This window comes from Acaromyces ingoldii (assembly GCF_003144295.1).
Source record: "Acaromyces ingoldii strain MCA 4198 unplaced genomic scaffold FA10scaffold_5, whole genome shotgun sequence".
Taxonomy (NCBI): Eukaryota; Fungi; Basidiomycota; class Exobasidiomycetes; order Exobasidiales; family Cryptobasidiaceae; genus Acaromyces; species Acaromyces ingoldii.
This window is the reverse complement of record NW_020290251.1, coordinates 432,420-451,154: the sequence shown is the minus strand read 5'-3', so window position 1 is coordinate 451,154 and position 18,735 is coordinate 432,420. Positions and strand designations below refer to the sequence as shown.

At 57.3% G+C, this 18,735-nt stretch overlaps 8 protein-coding genes across 8 annotated transcripts; 3 read left to right on the top strand and 5 right to left on the bottom strand.

The window, feature by feature from the left end:
- Positions 1 to 60: 60 nt before the first annotated feature.
- On the top strand, positions 61 to 2,904 carry FA10DRAFT_157216 (hypothetical protein). Its single transcript, XM_025518133.1, has 6 exons — positions 61 to 1,085; positions 1,176 to 1,239; positions 1,299 to 1,333; positions 1,396 to 1,460; positions 1,524 to 1,768; positions 1,826 to 2,904. The coding sequence occupies exons 1-6, from the start codon at positions 239 to 241 to the stop codon at positions 2,496 to 2,498; spliced, it is 1,929 nt and encodes a 642-aa protein (XP_025375406.1). The 5' UTR covers positions 61 to 238; the 3' UTR covers positions 2,499 to 2,904.
- On the bottom strand, positions 2,637 to 3,191 carry FA10DRAFT_157094 (hypothetical protein). The gene is made up of 2 exons (XM_025518131.1): positions 3,051 to 3,191; positions 2,637 to 2,989 (listed from the first exon to the last, which is right to left on the bottom strand). The coding sequence occupies exons 1-2, from the start codon at positions 3,071 to 3,073 to the stop codon at positions 2,776 to 2,778; spliced, it is 237 nt and encodes a 78-aa protein (XP_025375405.1). The 5' UTR covers positions 3,074 to 3,191; the 3' UTR covers positions 2,637 to 2,775.
- Positions 3,192 to 3,310: 119 nt separating this feature from the next.
- FA10DRAFT_261628 (hypothetical protein) lies at positions 3,311 to 4,619 on the top strand (the record flags this gene model as incomplete). Its single annotated transcript, XM_025520078.1, has 2 exons — positions 3,311 to 4,366; positions 4,428 to 4,619. 2 exons carry the CDS (start codon positions 3,311 to 3,313, stop codon positions 4,617 to 4,619), a joined length of 1,248 nt encoding a protein of 415 aa, XP_025375404.1.
- Positions 4,620 to 4,886: 267 nt separating this feature from the next.
- On the bottom strand, positions 4,887 to 8,210 carry FA10DRAFT_268417 (hypothetical protein). The gene is made up of 4 exons (XM_025522322.1): positions 8,024 to 8,210; positions 6,384 to 7,950; positions 5,596 to 6,318; positions 4,887 to 5,523 (listed from the first exon to the last, which is right to left on the bottom strand). The coding sequence occupies exons 1-4, from the start codon at positions 8,025 to 8,027 to the stop codon at positions 4,917 to 4,919; spliced, it is 2,901 nt and encodes a 966-aa protein (XP_025375403.1). The 5' UTR covers positions 8,028 to 8,210; the 3' UTR covers positions 4,887 to 4,916.
- A 234-nt stretch (positions 8,211 to 8,444) lies between these two features.
- On the bottom strand, positions 8,445 to 9,460 carry FA10DRAFT_272713 (galactose oxidase; the record flags this gene model as incomplete). Its single annotated transcript, XM_025523135.1, has 2 exons — positions 8,445 to 8,459; positions 8,516 to 9,460. The coding sequence occupies 2 exons, from the start codon at positions 9,458 to 9,460 to the stop codon at positions 8,445 to 8,447; spliced, it is 960 nt and encodes a 319-aa protein (XP_025375402.1).
- A 2,918-nt stretch (positions 9,461 to 12,378) lies between these two features.
- Positions 12,379 to 14,473, top strand: FA10DRAFT_268415 (hypothetical protein). The gene is made up of 7 exons (XM_025522321.1): positions 12,379 to 12,523; positions 12,618 to 12,631; positions 12,693 to 12,997; positions 13,059 to 13,193; positions 13,257 to 13,694; positions 13,755 to 14,305; positions 14,369 to 14,473. The coding sequence occupies exons 1-7, from the start codon at positions 12,432 to 12,434 to the stop codon at positions 14,406 to 14,408; spliced, it is 1,575 nt and encodes a 524-aa protein (XP_025375401.1). The 5' UTR covers positions 12,379 to 12,431; the 3' UTR covers positions 14,409 to 14,473.
- An 18-nt stretch (positions 14,474 to 14,491) lies between these two features.
- On the bottom strand, positions 14,492 to 15,584 carry FA10DRAFT_268414 (60S ribosomal protein L14). The gene has a single exon (XM_025522320.1). The coding sequence runs from the start codon at positions 15,102 to 15,104 to the stop codon at positions 14,691 to 14,693; it is 414 nt and encodes a 137-aa protein (XP_025375400.1). The 5' UTR covers positions 15,105 to 15,584; the 3' UTR covers positions 14,492 to 14,690.
- A 185-nt stretch (positions 15,585 to 15,769) lies between these two features.
- On the bottom strand, positions 15,770 to 18,480 carry FA10DRAFT_303188 (hypothetical protein). Its single transcript, XM_025525211.1, has 2 exons — positions 17,683 to 18,480; positions 15,770 to 17,622 (listed from the first exon to the last, which is right to left on the bottom strand). Exons 1-2 carry the CDS (start codon positions 18,354 to 18,356, stop codon positions 15,810 to 15,812), a joined length of 2,487 nt encoding a protein of 828 aa, XP_025375399.1. The 5' UTR covers positions 18,357 to 18,480; the 3' UTR covers positions 15,770 to 15,809.
- Positions 18,481 to 18,735: the final 255 nt, after the last annotated feature.

Here is an 18,735-nt window from a genome sequence, read left to right as displayed (position 1 = left end):
TTTACCCAGTAGTGTCCGACCGATGCACGCCACCTTCTCACTTCGTCATTGCCAAAATGCCGGCCGGTGTGTCTGTGGCCCCCAAAATGGCCGTGAAAGCGCCGCAGGTCGACTTTATCAACAAGGTGTCAATGTCCTACGTCGTCTTCTCTCTACCACCTCTCAGACCACCACTTTTCCTTAGCATTTCGTTGAGGATCGCCACATCCACTCACACACAACACAAGTGCCTTGCCAGATGGCGCCCGTCAGAAGGAGGTATACGAGCGCGCAACATCCCGTTAGTCGAGACCTGGGTCTGTACCGTGCCACTGGCAGAGCGGCGCACCGTCGAACGAGCCTGGCCCCTGGCGCCGACGCCCTGCTCAAGTGGCTCAAGGAGGGCAGGAGCGTCAGCAGTCGTGTCAGCCTTCCCTCTCTTGCACGCTTGATGGAGGAGCCTCCTGCGCACCCGCACACGCCCACCAGCTTGCCACCTCTTCGCACCCTCTGCAACAGTCCGGAGAACACCGTGTGTGCATCTGCATGGGAGAAGCAGCTGTGTCAACTGCCCTCAACGTCGACTGCACCAACGAGTGACGCATCGATGCTCTCGCCAACATCGAGTCAGAGCCATTTCAATCTTTGCTCGTCCAGCCGCGCTACGGCACCGTCATTCAGCAGCAGCCGCAACGGCACCAGTCCTAGCAACAGCACCGCCGACACCAGCACCGCCACTGCCACAAGCACCAGCACCAGCATTAGTACCAGCATAAGCACCAACACCAGCACTAGTCTCAGCACCAACACCAGCAACAGCAATAGCAACAGCAATAGCAACAGCAACAGTACTAGCACGCACACCCTGCAGACGGTTATCAGTCAGCCAGCGCCACAAAGCGATGACTACCACCGAACACAAGAGCAGTATCATCGCCAACAGCAAAAGACACACCCAAAGCAACAAGCCCAGCTGCATGCACCTTTGGTCATTAACATCGCCGAGCTCGAGACGACGAAGCGAGCCGTAATCTACCGTACAGCGAGGCATACCGTCAGCCGGGCACGCTACGCCACCTGCGCAGACAAACGGGGCTCCATTCCTGGTCAGTGTATTTTCAGCCACACGATAGGGGTGTTACTCTCTAGCAGCATAAATCCAGACTAACGCCTCTCTTCTGCGTTGGCCCCGGCAGTGTACGAGTATGAGGTCGATGGCAACGTCATTATGATTGACATGGAAAATTCCTATGTCCACCTGTCAGTCACACGAGCTCAAAGACCGAAGCGAAGGCTGACAGTTTCATCCTGTGATACAGCACGGGTATTTGCAAGGCGATCGGGCAGATGAGAGGTAAGGATGTGGTTCGGAGAAGAAAGTGTCAGGAAGAAGAGGCTCACTCGCGTCCGCCACAGTGTCGACGGCCGAGATCGTTCGCCTGGTGGAAGCATTGCCAGAGCTGTCGCCTCACATCCGTAAGGTGAGCACGGCTCTAATCCTTGCAGGGGAATCCACGACTGAAGTTTAGGTCATCTCATCGCAGGTCCGAGGTGGTTTTCTCAAAATTCAAGGAACTTGGGTAGCCTTCAAGCTGGCCTACCAGCTGGCCAGCCGCATTGCCTGGAAGATTCGACAAGACCTCGTACCAATCTTTGGACCGCGGTTTCCCGCGCAGTGCCTAGCGCCCAACGATCCTGGCTTTGGCGAGCTGACTTTAACGTGCAATCGACGAAGCAAGCGAGGCACTGCTCCACAGACATCCTGCTTTGGTCCACCCGCGCCCGTAATGTGAGTTCAACCTTCTATAGAGTCGTTCGAAGAGAGCTGACGATGGGCCAACCTTAGCTGGATCGACAATCAGATGGCACCTGAATCCAAAATCGTACCCCAGAACCTCAACGTCGGTTTCAACGATTCAGCAAGGTCAGACTGGAGAAGCGAGGAGACGCTCCATCTCGCAGCCGCTTCAGGACCATCTCCTGCACACTCGACTCTCGTACCTGTGGCTGAAAGGGCCCTGGAGATTTTACAGGGACGACCGCACAGTAATTACCACGATGATCAACGCCTCCCACAACGACAGTCACAATCGTCTTCACGAGAGATGCCGCTGTCTGTCGCGATCTCTGCCCCATGTCCCGCATCCCTTCAGACATCCACTGTTTCAGCACGTAGCGAAGGGGCAGAACAAGAGGCTGCTAGCCACCATCCAGCGTTTGCGACACCCGTCTACCTCAAACCTGCCACGATGGAACACATTACGCCAGTTGTCACTTCTCAGCCACTCACGAAGGTGCCGGAGCACAAAAAATTCCTGTTGAATCCTCCTTCAGCTCAAGACTACAAGTGTCATCAAGTTAGAAGCCTGTTCCCTCAGCATTCGCAGCCACAGGCGGCGCCATCGCAAGGCTCGGAAATTATTCCATCCATGCGACATGATCGTCGAAAGCAGGCATGCCTCACTGTGCTTCCCCTTGGCGACGAGGGTGCTGCCTTTAACTGCCTGAACAGGCTTTGACCCTTCTCGAGAAGACTTCTGCCTCTTGCCTCAAATTACTTCGAACCGCCAACGTACGAAGAACTGAACTGTTGACTTGTCATAATATACCTCGTCTGTCTCCGCAGAGTAGAGCGCTTCTTCTTTCGCCCCTCTCTTCCTCTCTGTCACCTGATTTCACACTTTGTACTCATTCCACAGCTTTGCGTGACTACTTGCGCAGCAGAAAATGATCCGTGTTCTCCCTTTCAGTCTGGTGGTAGCGTGCGTATACGGGTAACATCTCGTCCTTTAGATTTTAAACCACTCTGCGATCACCCCTCTCGACTTTGTCTCCAAACGGGCTCGGACCGGAGTAGAGGATCCTTGACGGCCTCTCGTCGTTCCACCAGCGACGGCTCAGGTCCAGCAGCGTCCTTCCTTGCGGCCGGACAGGCGCATTTCGGGGGTCCGTCTCCCAGAGATAGTAGGCAAATACGCCAGTCGCAAGGCCCAGCACGGGATCGGCGAGGCTGGCGCTCTGTCAGCTCGGGTGGTCTGTCGCAAGTGGAGAGAGATTGGCGTCCTACTCACCGGCCGACAAGGTACTTGACCATTATTTCCTCGAAATCGATGAGCTATGGACGTTCGTGGAGGCAAAGCAGCTCGATGTGGCCTAAAACAGTGTTGCTTGATCCTTTTCCCCGAGATCTAATCGGCTGCCGACGAGGCACATGGCATAACTCCACCGGGCGCCCCCCTCCACACACGCTCAAAATCGATGCCCGATCCTGGCAAGCCCACTTCCCCATCTTGGCTACGCGGGTTACAAGGACCAACCAAGCACGACGGCAATGTCGAAGACGGCAGCGATGGATCGGCCCGCGCCCCCACCGGCGCCCTCGCACGCTCAATTTCTCCTCTCGCAGACGCGCTCGTCGTTGGCCCATCTTCGTACCTGCGGCGCACTGGATGCCGCCACGTTCGCCGAGGTCGATCGGCTCCTGACGGGGGCCGTCCTCAAGGAAGAGACGCCGTCCGGTGCGGCAGCGACAAGGGCCGAGACGGAGGAGGAGAATCTCGGGCGGCGAAATGCGTGGCTGAGAGATACGCTCAGAGATACGTCCCTGCTTCCCACCCTCGTGGAGACGGCTTTGAACATCGCCATTCCTGGCCCGATCCTCAGCGACAATCAGAAAGAAGCGATCGTGGACCTGGTCGAGCGCTCCCAATCGAGCATCGCAGAAGCTGTGACGAATCCCAAGATACAGCGAAAGGCACAGTCCGGCGCATACGGCACCGCCAAGTCCTCCTATATCGGCATCCGGAAGGGCCTCAATGCTGCCGGGCAGAGCATGAGCGAGATGGCGCGGAGGCGCGAAGAAGCGAGGCTCAAGGCAGAAGAGAAGAAGGCAGAGAAGGAAGGCAAGAAGTCCATGAAGGAAGAGTTGAAGAGGGAGCGCGAGGCGATCATCAAGCAGAGACAGCAGGACATGCTCGAGGGTTCCTCGTCCTCCGCGAGCCTTGGCACGATGGCGACGGCGGCTTCTACCGACTCGTCCGCGGCAAGGAGAGCCAGCGCCACCAGTCGTCCGGACTTGGTCACGAGTCCGACCGCCCTCTCTTCTGCGACGGCCTCCTCACGCGCGCCCAGCCTCATCCCGTCGCAAATGGAGCTTGGCATCGATCCTGACGAAGCGTTGATGGATGTAGACGGTAGCGCACTGGCCACGGTGACATGCAACCGCATTCCGTCCGCCGAGAACAACAGCGTGGCAGCTACGACCCAGTTTTCGCCCTGGCCTGGCCTCTTGCTCTCCCAGACGCTTGTCGCCATCTCCGACGAGCCGATCCCTCCCATTCGATTCGGCTTCGGGCAGATCCCTGAGGAGAGCAGCGCCAGCTCAAGCGTAAGCGTCCCACCACCAAGGAGGACCGCACCGCCGCCCGCTCGCGAGACTTCCTCGTCAGCTCCTCGACAGGACCCGGACCAAGAAACAGCCACGAATGATGATGAAGACGAAGATCAGAGACAGCAACAGCAGCGAGAAGCCAGACTCCTCTCGAGAGGTCCTCCGCCCGCTCCCGCCTCTGAACAAGGCTCGTCCACCGAAGGTCAAGCCCGGCGTCCCATTCAGAGTGGCTCTTCCCATACAAGCATAAGACCCCAGTCTCACGTACAAACGCCTACACCAAACACCTCAACACCACTTCCTCCGCCGGTCCGACCTCCTTCTCCTTCCACCGACCGATCACCACCTACTCCTGCCAAGAACGCAGCGCCTCCACCACAGTCGACCCAAGCACCACGGCAACAGCAGCCAGTCTCCTCTTTCACTTCGTCCTCATCTCACCCTCCTTCGACGTCGACGACGAACCAGGTTCAAGACGTGACCGAGCAGAAGAACAAGAGCTGGACCAAAGAATTGGGCCTGTAACTTTGCATTGGAAAGCAGACTTCTAGTGTTGATGAGCTTCTACCCACGAGTCGAGGACTTGCAATACATTTTTATCCACCGGGACTTGCTCCTGAGCTCGAAGCTTCTCAATGCACTTCCCCATGGCGCCCATCGCTGCTGCTCGGGACCTAGCGTCGTCCTCGGCGATGAACGAGAGGTACTCCTGTCGAGTCTTGCCAAGCCCGGCTTCGTCTTCGCTGAGCACCTGCCATGGGAAGACGGCGCTGTTTTTCTTGGCCTTGTTGCTGCCCCTAGCCAGCAAGTGATGCGCGACCACGAGCGGGTCCAGACCGCTCTTTGCCTGAAGTAGCTTCGCCCCTTCACCGTCGCCTGCACTTTCCTTCAGGCTAAATTTGGCCAATTCGAGGAACAGCATCGGTCTAAACGTTCTCAGAGCCTTGAAAGATTCTCCGCAGTCGGCCATTGTCAGACCACCTCCTGATCCTAGATCTGCGCCTCCGCCGGCAGAGGCCAGGAGCTGAGAAGCGGCAAATTCCAGCTCGGTCATGTCGGACGTCAACTTGAGCTTGCCTCCTTCTCCAAGCGGATGAAGCAATGAAGCTTGCCAAACAAACTGCTCCAAGGCGTACTTGGTCACTTGAAGCGTCCTTTGGGGATTTAACGAGGGGTCAGCCAAGAGGGACAGCAAACAGATACAGCGGCATTGTCCCCGTACCCACCAAGAGGCTTTCTCATTCCGTCCTACGTCGTACCGGCTAAAGAGCTGCTCACGGATGAACCAGAGCTTCTCTGAGAGCTCCACCATGTATGCGCTCCCAGACCCACTGACGGCGTCGGGCACAGGCTGGCCAAAGTCGACGTAATGCATCTTGTTGAAACTCTCGTCGATGTCGTCTTGCAGGTGACTGAGCATTGGCCCTCGCTGTTCGGTCTCGTAAAGGTGACGGACATGATCGACGAGGTCTTTGAGACTCTCTTCGATTACCTGAGGAGGAGCAGTGGACCGAGGATTGCCTCCCAGTCCATTCTGACTGGAGACCGCGACGTGGTCCGAACCAAGTAGTATTTGCAGTCCGACGAGGAGATGGTAGGTAAAGCTCGTCAAACCGGCATTGAGACTCTGTGCTGGTGTCGTGGCAGCTGCTTGAAGCGAATAGACAGACGAGTCTTTGATCTGCCTCGATTGGATCGCACTCAAGGCACTTCTGATTCCTTCTTTGACAGTGTTCACGACAGCGACGAGGAGTAGAGGATCGAAGCGAGCGCCATCAATCTCATCAGTAGCCACTCGGGCCAAGCCTTCTCCATCGGCTGCCGTGGGTAACTGCCTTGCTTCGGGCACAAGAGAGGTAGCAATGATGCCCTCGAAGCGCGACGAAGTCTTGGCGAGGTAATTCTGCTCGAGGTGCGAGACCGATCGCAAGACTGATATCGTCTCTGGGCTAGAGGTAAGGGAAAGGATATCAGTGCCATGGAGCGAGAAAGGGCCCGCAGAGAGGACACACACCTCTGCTGTGCATGCGTGTAAGTCGAGTCTGTATAGACAGAGACTCTCGCAAAGAATTCCTGAAAGAGCCTCAGGAGTCTGGGATAGCCAGAGGACAGCGTCGTCGACAGAAAAGCAGAACCCCTTGTCGCCTCGCGTGTCTGAACACTCAAGGCGCCACTCAAAGTGTTCCAAAAGATGGTGCTGGGCCGATCGCCAAGAACGCGCATGGCGTCGTCGAGGTAGTTACGACCGCTGACCTTGTCGGTCTTGAGGCTAAGGACCCTCTCGAGTGTATAAACTTTGCTGCAGACAGCACCCATCTCGTTGACGATGAGCGTCTCGAATCGACTCCACAAAGCATTGCTCCAGCGCTGAGCAACAGCCGACTGTGATGCAGCATCAGTCCCTGCGCCGGCTCCGCGTCTGGATCGATAGGAAGCATACGTGGCTGTCTGCTGCGTTTGCGGCTCTCGACTTCCGAGCTCTCTCGAGAGGCTATTCATGTCACATGCCGCCTTGACTCGGTCTCGAATGACGTCGGTGAGATCCGCCAGGAGGTCCCTGACGAGGTCTGCGAGCTGACCAAGGTTGAATGCCGTCTGGAGCGAGGTGCTCAGTAAGAGAGGAGAGAGATCGCGAAGTCCCATGACCACCATGTCCTCCATCAGGTCCGTCACCTTCTCTCGGCTTCTTTCGACAAGTGGCAGACACGCATTCACGAGATCGAGGCTCGTCAATGGTATCATGTCCTCGTCGTCTTCGTCGTCTTCTCCTTCTCTCGCATCTTCTCCGCCTTGCGACTTTGGCAGCAGCGGAGGCGGTCGAGGATGGACAAGGGCAGTGATTTCTGAGACGCTGAGCGCGGCCCTTGCCAGACCACGTCCCCTCTGCTCGCCAGCCTCCTCGTCCATCAAGTCTTCGTCCGCGACGCCGGCTTGCTGTTGCTGCTGCTGCTGCTGTTCTCCCTCGCCCTCTTCCTCCTCCCCCAGTCTCTCGAGCCTCTTTGCCTCGCTTGCTGTTCCCGCGGCCCCTCGAGGAGGAACAGCCATAAGGGCGTCCATCTGCGTCTGCAGACGCCTGACGAGTCGCACAAACTTCTCTGCGCGACGGACGAGCGCCTGAGCCTGCCTGATTTTGGCTTGCCTGAGCGCCGCTTGCCTGAGCTCGGCATGGGGCGTGGCGATGCGCTGGATGAGCTTGTCCCTGTGCGCCGAGAGTGCATCCAGCGCAGTCCGAAGCGTCGTCAGCGTCGGCCGGACGTCGAGGAGTGACGTGGTGTGCGCAAGCAGGTCGTGGGCGTTGGCCGTCACCTCGTCGCGGATCAGGCGATCAATGTCGTCGATGGCGAGGTTGAGGCGGCCGACTGCGACACTCACGTCGCCCTCGACATCGATGGCCTTGCTCGAGCTTGCTGTGGGTGCTTCGAGCAGGCGTCGAGTGGGCGCCGACGACGAGCCGATGCGATCCGGACCTGGTGGTCTTGCATCTCCGTCTAGCTCGGCCGGTGAGGCCGACTGGGGCGCTTCGATGATGAGGTTCGCATATGTCTGCGGATCATAGTCTGGCGCCAAGAAGGGTGCCAAGTCTGAGCAGACACACACAAACCCCGTCAGTGCCACGTCACATCAATCAAAACATGCAAGATACGAGTGACGCACCCATGGAAGAGAGGCCATGGGCTGTGGTGGAACGCCCTAGGATGCGCTCGAGCTCCCGTTGCTCGCTGCTGCGAGCGTCTCCCTTGCCATCGACGTTCGTCTCTGGCCGTGAAGGCCCATTCTCGTGTACGGCTGAGCCATTGAACCGCGTGAGGGTCGCTCCATCGGCCGCGGCCATCGGTCCTCCTGCTTCGTCGTCTATTAGTCTGAAGAAGAAAGTTGAGGCGCGCGGGCCACCTTTTCTTAATCTTGCTTGGACCGCCGCCGCGTGCTATCGAACGCAATGCTTTTTTTCTTATATGGACTCGACGGCTGGAGAACTCGGTGCGAGAAAAGGTTTGGATTGTATAAAGAGCAGCATGGAGACGTAAAGACACAGCTTGACATTAGAGAAAACCAGATTAAGAGCGCATTCATCCGATCAAACATCGTCGAGCTACTCGAGGTTGCAACGTCAGCAGAGAAGAGGGCGCCCAAATGGCCAAAACTCACCTCAACTTTAAACGAAGTAATCTGGGGCAGGTAGGCAGAGGCGCCCAAATCGACAATGTAGAAATCTTCAAAAACGTCCTTTCCATCGAAGCCCCCATGGACAAAGAGTCGGCTGTCCCGCAACCAGGCCTGGTGGTAGCCTCTCCCAGGAGGCTTGCTGCCACACACTCGCCTAGGTTCCCACTGAAGATTGACGAGGTTCAAGGTAAGAATCTCGGGCGTGTACGATATCGAGTCGTGGCCTCCAATGACGAAAAGATAGGACCCGACTTGCGTCGCCGTGTGGGCTAATCGGTTGTGGATCTCATCCGTCTTGACTTGATGCCAGACCTGGGTGTCCAGGCTCAGGATGAAAATGTCGTTGAAGCTCATGGAGCCGTCGCTTCCGCCAATGACGATGAGCTTGCCGTCGACGAGACTAGAAGTGTGGTAGCCTCTACCTATGGGAACTTTGCCCTTGCACTCCATTCTCTTCCACTCGAGTCGGTTTGGATCCGTCACGTCGAGGGTGCAGACGTCATTGAGGGCTCCTACGCCATTCCCTCCACCAAAGATGACTAGATTGCCGTTATACAGATTGCACGTGTGAGCTCGTCTTGGCGGCGGGGGCGTCCCGGAGACGTTCGGCTTGCTCCATTGTAGAGAGACGGTGTCAAAGATGTACAGGTCGTTGAAGTAGAGAGGCCCGTCACCTCCACCAAAGACGAACAAACGCTTGTCGACCATCGTGGCCGAGTGCGCTCGTCGACAGGGAGGCAGCTCGCCCGTCACTCTTGGCTTGGACCAGCACATCGTCTCGGTGTCGAAGCACCACAGTTCCCGGAAGCAGCCCTTGAGGTCGCACCCGCCAAACATCCACACGATTTCGTCGGCCAAGCTGGCTGTATGCGCTCGAAAACCTCGTCGCGGCACGCTGCCGTGGACCGGTGCTCGAGACCAGTACATGGTAGGCGGAGGTGCCTGAGGCTGATTGGACGCAGAGGGAAGCTGTGGCGCTGGTCGCATCGGATTCAACCTTGCGGACCTGCTGCCTGTAGAGTCAGCTACGCTACCACGCTCGACCTGGTTGCGCAGGCCAGCCATCGAGGCCGACGTCTTCACAGTCTTGCTGGCATCCCTCTTCGAGGAACCTCCCCTTGCAGCTGATCTTTCTCGAGACTGATTGTCTGACGAAGCACCTTCTCTGGAGGTCGATGTCGTGGAGGCGCCGTTGCCAGTCCTGAGCTTGGCAGACGGAGTAGGCACCGGCTGCGAAAGAGGGCTATTGGGTTGGCTCACGCTCCCATGCCCTGTATTTAGCAATGGAGCGGCGAGAGAGTAGCCTTGCGAAATAGTGTGATCTCTCTTCCCCAATGTGGCAGATGCGGGTGCTGAAGCAGGAGCAGGATCACCGTACATGGCGTGAAGGGGCATCGCGGCTCCATCGTGCCTCCCAAGCGTGGCGGTGCTCAAGTCGCCCACCATCGACGCGTCGTTGTCGCCTGGCAGTAGATCGGGCGTGCCTCGTGAAGCTTCAACGATGTCAAAGTCACTGGTCATGGTAGGCTCGCGAGGATGGAACTGATCCACGTCGCTATCTTCGCCATTGCCAATGCCATACCCACCGACGCGTGCGCTCAGGCTCGAAGTCGTCCGTGTCCGGTCGGTGCTCTGGCCCAACGTTTCCGTGTCGCCGAAACTATTATCGCCTTGTGATGGGCCAGCTCTCAACGTCATGCCGTGATTGGCTGGTGTCGTATACAGCGGCGTCTGCGAGAGAGAGTGGTGGCCAAATGAGTCCTTGTGGGACAAGCCTGTGCTTCGACTGGCCGAGGTATGCGGTAGCAGCGACAAGCCAGTCGGTGGCGCCCGACGAGGGGACGAAGCGGGGAAGGAGACGGAGGGTAGATCAGAAGCCAGGAATTGAGGCGAAGAAAGTGAATTAGCGGTTGCATGCATTAGCGGTGTCGAGGCGGCGGTGCTGTTGTCTGAAGAGAAGGTCGAGCCTGGGAGCGAAGGATTGCGACCCATGCCAATCACTTGGATCGACCCGAGTCGGTCTTGGCCGTCTGTCGCACCTTCACCGGACACGTCACCCGATACAGCCATTCCCGCCGCTCTTGCAGACCTTGCTGCGTCGTAGCCAGCGACGACGGCATCGTGGGCAGACCGTGAGTCTCCTACTTGGGAGCAATTTGAGGTCAATTTGGATGAGATTGTAGCATCGCAGGAAAACAGACGATGACCATCATGGACATCAATCGAGTCGTCGCAGTCGCGATACGGCGTCGGATCGGTGCGGTTGGCGGGGAATGTGCAGTCGAGATTGACCGTCGAAGATGGTTGTAGTGGCAAGGGAGAGCCACCGCGACGGATCAGCGTGGCGCGTTTCGACGATGGTCGAGGGGCAGGTTTCGTTGTCAAACGAGGATATTGGGGTCGAGGATGTGAATTGAGGTCAGCGGCAGCAGCGAGATCATCATCAACGATTGGTGCAGCGACCGCAGTGACGGACACCGGTGGAGGTCCGACGTAATTTTGGGAGGGTTCGGACGACGTCATGTGAAGAGATGGCACATGTTTGTCGGCCGTCGTTGGGCGCGTACGACGATATGGAAGTGTTGAGTTGCGCAATCGAGCGTCGGAGGGCAAAAGTGTTTTCGATATTGTGGACGATTCAGCAGTATTGGGACGAGGTCGTGGAGGATGGGAAGAGGATCGTCGTTTGTAAAAAGCAGACGAAGTACCGGCATCGGATTTGATGGTCGTCATCGAGGTGGAGAGATCGCGCAGACCAGGAGAGACGGGCAATGTTGTGTCGCCATCAATGAGCGAGCCATCGAGGGACGATGCGCGGGTGGGCGCGATGAGGTTGAGAGCAGAGAGGAGTTTCGTTTTGCGTGACAGCGGCATAGCATGTGTGTCCAAGTATCGAGCAGGATCGGCAGAGATGGAGAGGGGAGAAGAGAGAGATCGTATAAATGTGAGAATGTCAGCGGTGCTTGTCCTCCTGCCATAGAAAACATTGCAATCGAGCGATCCAAGCGCTCAATCTCATTTCCGGCGCCCCTTCGGCAGACCCTCGGCCGGGCTCCCTTTCCAATCGAATGGGTCCCAGCTGAAATCACCCATCTCTCGTCAAGCGAGCCGTGACCGAGCACTGGCTGGGAGAGGCGCAGCGCAAGGGAACTCAAGGAACCGCCAGGGCCCCCTTGCTATGCGGCAAAAACTCGAGACATGGCAGCGGTACTCGAGCGGCGACTTACCCGACGACTCCATCTTTTCCTTGATTTCCAGATGTCTCTCTCCTTCCGTACCGCTCGCGAGGTTCTTCCGATGCCAGCACCCAACGACTAGGCCTTGAAAGACGTTGAAATTAACGTAGGTATACCTTGATTTTCTGACCGCCGAGTGTGCCGGCACCTATCCTCCTCAATCGATTACTGTCGGCCTCCGGAGTAGGTGACCAGGTCGTGGGTGTAGCTTGTAATTAAGATAAGACGGAATACAGATCCTTGTTCAGCTTTTCGTAACGGCACTTCTTCGTCAGAAGCTTGATTGCAACGCTGTGCTGAGCCCGATATCGTCGCCTTCTGTCGCGGATTGCCCGAGAGAGAGGCTTGGGCCCCGGTCACTTGCAATATCCTCCGAAGCTGCTAATGTAGCTACTCAGATCGAGTCTTCTGGACCATAGGTAATCTCGCGGCACCAGCGCTTCGGTGAGGAGATGGCTCCAGCAGCGTGACGGGGCGCGGGCCCTATCGAGTACTGGCTCGCCCGGGCGAGGTTCAGGTGGGAAAAGAAGGTGGTGTGGCCTCCTACAATTTAGCGCCTTTTGAACAAGCAAAAGTCCCAAGACGCGTTGAGTTGGCCGGCTCGTTCGTCTCCCTTCTGACTGATCCACGCTGGAGACCGCCGACGGCCATCGCAGCAAGCCATGGAAGCGACACCAGCGAGCAGCGTCGAGGCTTCGGCGACTGGCCCCGTCCAGTTTCGTGACGACCAGACATTCGACTGGGAAGCTTACATGTAGGTGGTGCTGGTGCTTGCTCTCCATGCGGTTCTCGACCTGGCAAAGCTGAGGCCTCTTTCTTCCCTCTCCCCCTTCTTTGTGCGCACACAGCGCCAATTACCAAGGTGAGCGAGATCGATTGCATACATCGTCCTCTTGGCCGAAACTGAGCGACAAGTCCTGCAGGTCGCACCCGTATTCAGCGTCTCCTCTTCCTTGCATCGCAGTCGCCTGCCTTGCGGAAGCCATGTTCAGAGGCCGCTCTCCACCTCATCACCTCCTCCACAAAGGATGTCAATGCCTATCATCAGGCCCTCGCCCTTCGCAATACGACAGCCCATCATGACCAGGCAGCCTTGCCCCGTGATCAGAGGCTGCCAGCCGACACAGCTTGGATCGAATCCACCGAGCGCAGCAACAGGGCCGAGTCGCAGAAGCTGGACCTCGAGCTGAGGAACTACACCAACAACCTCATCAAGGAGAGCATTCGGGTCAGTGCCCTCCCCAGTGTTTGGCTCCGCTGCTTTTGGCTGAAATCCCAGGAACTACCAGATGGCGCACAGGGATCTGGGAGACCACATGAGAGCAACGGGCAATTTGACCGATGCGCTCAAGTGCTACATGAAGACGAGAGACTACTGCAGCACGAGCGAAGATGTCGTTGAGATGTGCATCAATGTTATCGAGGTGAGATTCTTCTGTCATTCTAGTAGCATAGGAACGAAGGAAGTTGACGCAGAAGCGGCGCAGGTTTCGCTGGAGCTTCAACAATATGGCAATATTGCCACATACGTCTCCAAGGCAGAGGGTCTTCTCGACTCGTACAATCCCAACGCCGCCACCTCTTCCTCGGCAAAGGCTAGCGGATCTGGCTCGGTCCAACCTGCAAGCAAGGGAGGTACGACATCAGGCGCTGATGCCATCGGCGCCCTCTTCCGCGCCGGCGGCTCGGCAGGCCAGACGAATGCAGCCACCGTTTCGGCCCTCTCTGCCCAGCTCTCCGCCGGGGGTGCTGGCCAGACTTCAGCACAGCGCGAGGCCGAAGTGCAGAGCAAGAAGCAAATTGCAAACATTGCTGCCAAGCTCAATGTCGCCCAGGGTATCGCTGCTCTGGGTCAAGGGAGGTACGCGGCAGCGGCCAAGTGCTTCTTGGTCGGTGACTCAGCAGCGCCCGACGCATACACAAGCGTGAGTAGCTCCTCGACCATCACTGATCAGCGTGCTTATACTGACCTGAACCTCTGACAGATGGCCTCACGAGCCGACGTAGCCCTCTACGCAATCTTGTGCAGCCTCGCAATGTATGATCGCAAGAGGGTCCGAACCGAAGTCGTAGAGCGACCCAGCCTGGGTGCCTTTCTCGAGCACGAGCCGCATGCCCGCGAGCTGCTCGACAGCTTCTATGCTTGCGAGTACAAGAAGACGCTTGAGCTGCTGGACCGCCACGAGGCGCGCTATCTCGTCGACGTGCACCTGGCCCGCCACTACCTCGACCTGCGCCGGTCCATCACGGACCGTGCCCTGCTGCAGTTCGTGCAGCCCTTTGATGCCGTCAAGCTCGAGCGCATCGAGCAGGCCATCTGGTCCGACGAGCATGGCGGCGCTCGTGCGGCCAACAAGGTCCTCGATCTTATTCAGCAGGGCCGCATCGACGGAAAGATCGACTGGATAGCGAAGGTGGTCAATGTCAGGAAACCAAATGTCCGCCAGGATCTCTTCGAGGAGGCCTTGAAGAGCGGGCAAGAGAGGATGGACTCGGCGAGACGCCTTGTCTTCCGCATGAGTCTGGTCCAGAATGGGTGGGTACAAAGTGCTCTCTTCATTGTGGCCTCTGGAACGTGCTGCTGACTTTGCAAGGGCAGCCTCGTTGTCAAGACGCCATATGACCGCCTCGACCGCTAGATGTTGGATGAGAACTCAACCATTTACTGTACCATACCTAACACACAATTCACACATACACACACTCTCGAGTGCTTTGCGTATGATGTTTGTCTTATGATTGAAAGAGAAAGGAGGATCATGGCCACACGAGTGATGGTCGAGGAGAGCAAAGACGTAAGCTTCCCCTGGAGTTTTAGATGATGTTGCTGCTGATGCTTCGACGTGTGCCTCCGTCGATGCCAGGGCTGGTAGATGGATAGAAAGTACAAGGGTGGGTGAGGAGAGCGCGGGTCCTACTGCTTACGCCGAAACCTTCTTGGCGGCCGTTCCAATGATTCGCCTGCGCTCCTTCTTGAGGAGCATGACGTTGAACCGGTCAAAGTCGGACATCTCTCGCTTGAGCTTGTGAGCCTGCCTCTTCTTGGCCCAGGTGGTCGACGCCCACTTCTCGGTGATGCCCTCCTGCTCAAAGTACTTCTTGACCGTCGAGGTGCCGGCAGCGCGGGGCAGCTTGCTGACGACCAGAGGGGTCAGGGACATGTACCGGTAGCGGAAAGCCTGACGGGGGACGCCAGTCGAGGGGCCGTCAATGATAGCCTTGTTGTGGTCGATGATCTCGACGATGACGGCCAGCTTGCCAGCCGACTCGCCCTCGTTGACGATGACGACGCGGCCGACCTCGACGAAACGCTTGAAAGCCTCCTTGGCGGGCATTGTGATGGTCTGAGGAATCGAAGAGTCAGCATTTCGTGTACTTTCTGGTCCAATCTTCTGCGAAAAGTGCTTCTCGACGACATCAAAGCTGCCTAAGACTCCTCATCGGCACCAGGACCTTCTGCGAGTTGCCTTTGGCGCCTACCAGGACATAAATCCTTCGAGGTACTTTCCCCCTAGAGGCCAGCCGCCCATAGCTCCCAGATAATAGATCGGGCGGCCTTTCCATTCGTTCCCGGCAAACGCCATTACCCCTCCATGCATCGTCCTGATGTATCCTGCTCGCCTGCATATGCTCTCTGACCCAGGCCAAGGTTCGTCCCAAATGAGCGCGCCGCCTCCGGCTCCCTCCTTTCCCATCCCATCCAGCAATGCCGTACGCAGCTTCTGACCGCATAACCAACGGCGTCTCCACGCACTGGTCCCACATCATCGAGCACTACTACTAACCTTTGTCGAAAGGAGGGTGATTGATGGCTTGGACGTCGAATCGAGAAGCGGCCGTATTCAACAGCTCCAATGAGGCTCCATTTCCTCCGCAGCTCTTCACGTGTCTGCCAAAGGCCACGTGTTTTTTAATTTATGTATTTTAAAATACCTGAATATTTTCTGCCCGACTTCGATCAGTCAAGGTTTGTGGAGGGCTGACGATTCAATTCTAAATGGGCGGTGGTAATGGTAATGGTATTTGCCAGAGACAGGGAATTACAAGTTCTCGAAGAAGCTCAGGTCATCGTTGGTGAGGCCTGTCCCTTGACTGAGCTTTGCTGAAAGCTTATGTGCCTGCTGTGCAGGGGGAGAGGTGGGGACTGAAGGAGCCGAGGGGGGCGGTCCAGCATTTCGCCAGCCTGGAGGTGGGGGAAGAGCAGAGCCAGAATTCTTCGACTCGTTCGACGAGGACACGGAGCCGATGTTTCTGTTCATTTGTACAGAAAGGGGCCGGCTTGCACGAGGAGGGGGAGGGAGGGAAGGCGAGGTTGTCCTTGACGAGGAAGCCTCGACAATGTCCGTCTTTTGCGGGAGAGGTGGTGGCTTGGTCGAGGAAGCAAACACTGTGTGCTCGTCGTATCCATCTTCGTAATGACGATCGTCTTCGTCCCTGTATGCACCGAAAATCCCCTGGCCCGATGTTGTGTTTCCATAGCTTTTTCCCTCCTCCTCTGCGTCGTCCTCATCGTAGTCGTACTTTCCCTTCGGCCGGCGAGGAGGGTCACCAGGCCTTCGTCCAAATGCAATCCCAATGCCAGAAGTCGTTCTATTTTGAGGTTGGGGCCGGCCTTCCAGGAGGCTGTGATCGAGCGCAGCAGTCGTCCTATCGCTTGGTCCGCTCCAACCACGCTGCCCAACGGATGGACTTGACTCGAACCTTTCAAAGTCCCCAAATGCATCCATCGAACCTGGAGTAGCAGCAGAGGCAACGCTGCCGCCAGAGGCGATGCGGTCTTGTTGCCATTGCGGTGCACCTGTCGATGCTCCAGGCCGCTGTTGGACGAAAGACGACTGTTTTGATGACGACGAAACCGACTGTGAACGATTCAAACCGCTCCCCTGCCTCTGCTGCTGCGTGAAGGTGTCAAAGTCGAGAAGCGACTGCCGATTGGCCGGTGCTCGTGGAGGACCAGATAGTCGTGGAGGGGGCATCATAGTTTGTTGTGTAGATGCTTTCGTCCCCACGCCCGCTCGGAATGAAGAAGAGGAAGTGGTCGCAGCTGTATCGTTGACGAACTTGAGCCAGTCTTCCTCTTCAGCCGCATTCATGCCTGAAGGCTTGCTCGCTTCGAGTTGATTCGTTTCTACGCTCTCCAGCCAGGACAAATCGTCTGCCGTCATGCCCTGCTGTGACTTCTCGCCCTTGTTTGTGTTCTCGGTTTCTGCCTTTCGCCATCTACCAAAGAGCCGAGCCACTGTCGAAGGAGGCTGCTGCTGCGTCTCAGCCTGTTCCTTGCCGTTTGGAAGATTGCTGCTGGTATCATCCCACTCCAAGCCCGTCTCCTCTGTCTCGTACTCTTGGTCTTCGGGATCCACGGCGCTGACGACGGGCGGCGGCATGAGATTTTGTCGGATGGCACCGAGCCTGGCCTCGAGCCCCGCCGTTAAACCTCCTGCAGGCTTATCGCCAGTGTCTGCTGCTTGAATAGAGCCCATACCTCCCGAGGGTTGCGAAGCACTGGAACCAGCAATGCCACCACCACCACCCCCACCACCGCTAAAGAGGCCACTGAAGAGCCCTCCCTGGGCGCCGGCCGCCGGTTTCTTACTCGTCGTCTGCTCCCAACCTGGACCTTGCGTCGGGCTCGAGGTTGAGCCAGCGGGCGAAGTGAGAGAAGAGGTCGATCGTCCGTGATTTGAACCGCTGCCGAGGTTGTTGCGCTTCAACGAAGGGGCCTGCCAGAGCTTTGGAGCAGGCTTGACCGACGGAACCTCCACCGCTGTCGCCGACGTCTCGGCTCGTTCTGATACTGGTTTGCTGTCAGCCTCTCCTTCGTCGACCTTTTTCGGATCTTGCTGAGTGGTACTGCTGCTAAGTTAAAGTGAGAAGAGGGAAGCAAAGCGAATCGGCGAACATCAGACTACTTACGGCTTAGTGGCTTTGCTGAAGAAGCTTCTCCAGCCCGTCGAAGGAGCCATGACAGCCTCGTCCTTCTGCTCTTCACTGCCCTTTTCTTCCGCCTCTTCCTGGTCCTGCGTTTCCTCTTGGTTGGCTCTGTTGACACTCTCGAGCCTTTGGGCGATGTCCCTGATCTCCTGCTCGCGCTCGATTTTTGCCATTCGCGCCGCTGCGCCTGATCCCCACGGGTCGTCGGGGTCGACCATGGTACCTGCCTCTTCCGGTTCCTTTACGATGTGCATCCCCGCACCATTCTCCGCCTCGTCTCGACCTGACCCTGAAGCGAAGCCGGATGCCCCTCCTCCCCATGGATCGAAGCTGTTGCTTGTGCTGCTCAGTGATCGACTTGGATCTGGTCTTGAATCCTCCCCCTCCTCCTCGCGAGCGAGCCGTGGAGGCGAGGTTGAGTCTGACGGTGAGTGTGGTTTGAAGGATCCTGACTCGGCATCCTCGGATCGTGTTGCTGGCTGTTTTGAGGCACGGGAGGAGGCGCCCGTATCTGCCCACGGGTCCTCATCGACATCGGCCGTCGCTAGCGCCGATGGTCTGACATTGATGGGCGAAGGCGGGTCCACCCGAGGCTTGACGACATTGCTGTCATCGACACCAAAGCCTCTGCTGCTGTCGTCAGCCCAAGGGTCCATGACGAGCACGCCCACAGAGTTGCGGTTGCCGCGATCCGATCGCTCTCGTTTGGCGTTGGTGTTATTTTTCGCCGCGTCGTTTACGTGCCCTGCCTAGAGAGGTCTGTCTGTCTCTCTACGGTGGAGGCTGGCTGCACAGTTATTTTTGCCTTTGACCTCGATTCGACTAGGTAACAGTCAGTACTTTACACAGTACAGACAATAATAACCAGAACGATGCTCATTTGCCGGCTTACATCCCTCGTCCAAAAACTTCAGAGCTCAATGAAGACGTCTACAGCAAGGCGCTAGGATTGTCACCACAAGCTCACGACAATATCACGTCCAGCAGGCAGTAGTTCTAAGGTCTGGCGCACCAACGAGCCCTAGAGTCCGAAAG